This window comes from Haliaeetus leucocephalus, unplaced genomic scaffold, assembly GCF_000737465.1.
Source record: "Haliaeetus leucocephalus isolate CR32 unplaced genomic scaffold, Haliaeetus_leucocephalus-4.0 Scaffold646, whole genome shotgun sequence".
In the NCBI taxonomy this organism is placed as follows: Eukaryota; Metazoa; Chordata; class Aves; order Accipitriformes; family Accipitridae; genus Haliaeetus; species Haliaeetus leucocephalus.
Genome location: NW_010973082.1, coordinates 330,645 through 332,294, shown reverse-complemented (window position 1 = coordinate 332,294; position 1,650 = coordinate 330,645). Strand labels below are relative to the sequence as shown.

Below are 1,650 nucleotides of genomic sequence, written 5' to 3'. Positions count from 1 at the left end.
ATCCCCAGCCTCATGGTCTTCAGCTTTACTGTGAGCACGGAAGAATCAGAAAGCGAAACTTTGCCCTGCTCAACCAAATACCCACCAGAGCCTTCATTCACTAACACGCTTACCTTGGAAGTCAAACAGCTCACTTTCTGCCTGGCATCTTGTTTATCCTTCCCAGCCTGCGAGCTTTTGACCACAGGTGGAGTCTTTGCACCTTGACTTCGATCTTCAGCACGAGGAGTTGCAGGCTTACTTTTAGGCGCTCCCGTACCAGGGGACAAGCCAGAGGAAACACTCCCTCTCTCCCCTGTTGAGGCCAGTTTCTTACTGCTGCCTGAGGACTGGGAATCTGGTCTGGTTTCTGGAAGCTGGCCAGCACCTGGGGAACAACTGCCCCCTTCCACGTTACGCCTGACCGTTTCTCCACACACTGTGGTACTTTCACCCCTCACCTTCTCCTTTGGGGCCGCAGAGCTTGGAGGAGGAGGGGCAGCCACATTATCCGTGCTGCTCTGCTTTGGTGAGGTCGTCACATCCACACTGCTGTGACTGCCTTCCACAACCACTTCCAGACTTCCAGCTTCCTTTCCCAAGTGACCCAATGCCCCATCGCTTTCACGTGCTCCTCCACTGTCACCAGCAAGTACATCAGCACCCGCCTGGGCTACTTCACTGCCCAGGGTCTGGATTTCTTGTGGAATAACACAGGTATCAAGCAATTCTGTCATTTGAGCTGGTGCTGTGCTTAGAGGAGGCAGAGAGTCCTGCTCCCCAGAGCTGGAAGGACCCTTCTTTCCTTTATTCTTCTTCTTTTTCTATTTAAAAAAAAAAAAAAAGGAGCAACACAATGTCTGTTTATTCATTGTCAAACAGAAATTCTTTGTCACCTCCTCTACTGCAGCCAGTACCAACATCTTCCTGCTACACTGGCTTAATGGAGAACAATCAGGAAGAGAAGGGACAAGACCAGCTACCGTCTTCTATAGTAGGTGAAATGCAAGTTCCTCTTGAGAATGCTGTAGTTTTAATATTCAAGACTTTCTCAGCAGGAACATGGAGCAGCACTGAGCATGATGCTCACTAACAAGATCACACCAATTACTAAGCTGAATTCTGTACCGTTTCCCTCAATGCAGCAAAGGTACTGTTAGGGGGAGCTGTACCACTCGGCACATCAGCTGTCTGCATACGCAACGCTTAACATAAGCAAATGCATCTACACTTTGCCTAGGAACACAGGCAGCAGCATCCAGATGCAGGCCAAAGGGATTCGTGCCGACGCAGCCCAGCCTCATTGCTTTACAAAAGAGAGCGCAACAAGTTACCAGCTGACACTGCTCTTCAGCACTGACAAAGAGCCTTACCCTCTTCCGTGACTTCTTGGGAGAATCACCAGCCATGCACTGAGGCGTGGTCTTTGAGCTATCACTTGGAGCTGTCACACCCTCCAGCAGCGATGCTCCTTCTTCCTCCTCCTCCTCCTCCTCCTGTTTTTCAGTAGAGGAAGGAGGCCCACCTGAAGTGCATTCAGATGTGATCTCTGAAGTATTGATCAAAGCAACCCCAAGTCCTTTGGTCTGACTAGTCTTCTCAGTTACTTCATGCATTTTCTCACTTGGGGTCATCTTTTCCTCTTTTGTTACTTCATTCTGCAATAGGAAG

The 1,650-nt window shown here is 49.6% G+C and overlaps 1 protein-coding gene across 1 annotated transcript in view; it reads right to left on the bottom strand.

Moving 5' to 3' along the window:
- RNF213 (ring finger protein 213) overlaps positions 1 to 1,620 on the bottom strand; it is a 56,248-nt gene extending 54,628 nt beyond the window's left edge. Inside the window, 2 exon segments of the mRNA XM_010578546.1 lie at positions 114 to 803; positions 1,353 to 1,620. Of these exon segments, the coding sequence (XP_010576848.1) occupies positions 114 to 803; positions 1,353 to 1,613 (951 nt within the window). The 5' untranslated portion in view covers positions 1,614 to 1,620.
- Positions 1,621 to 1,650: the final 30 nt, after the last annotated feature.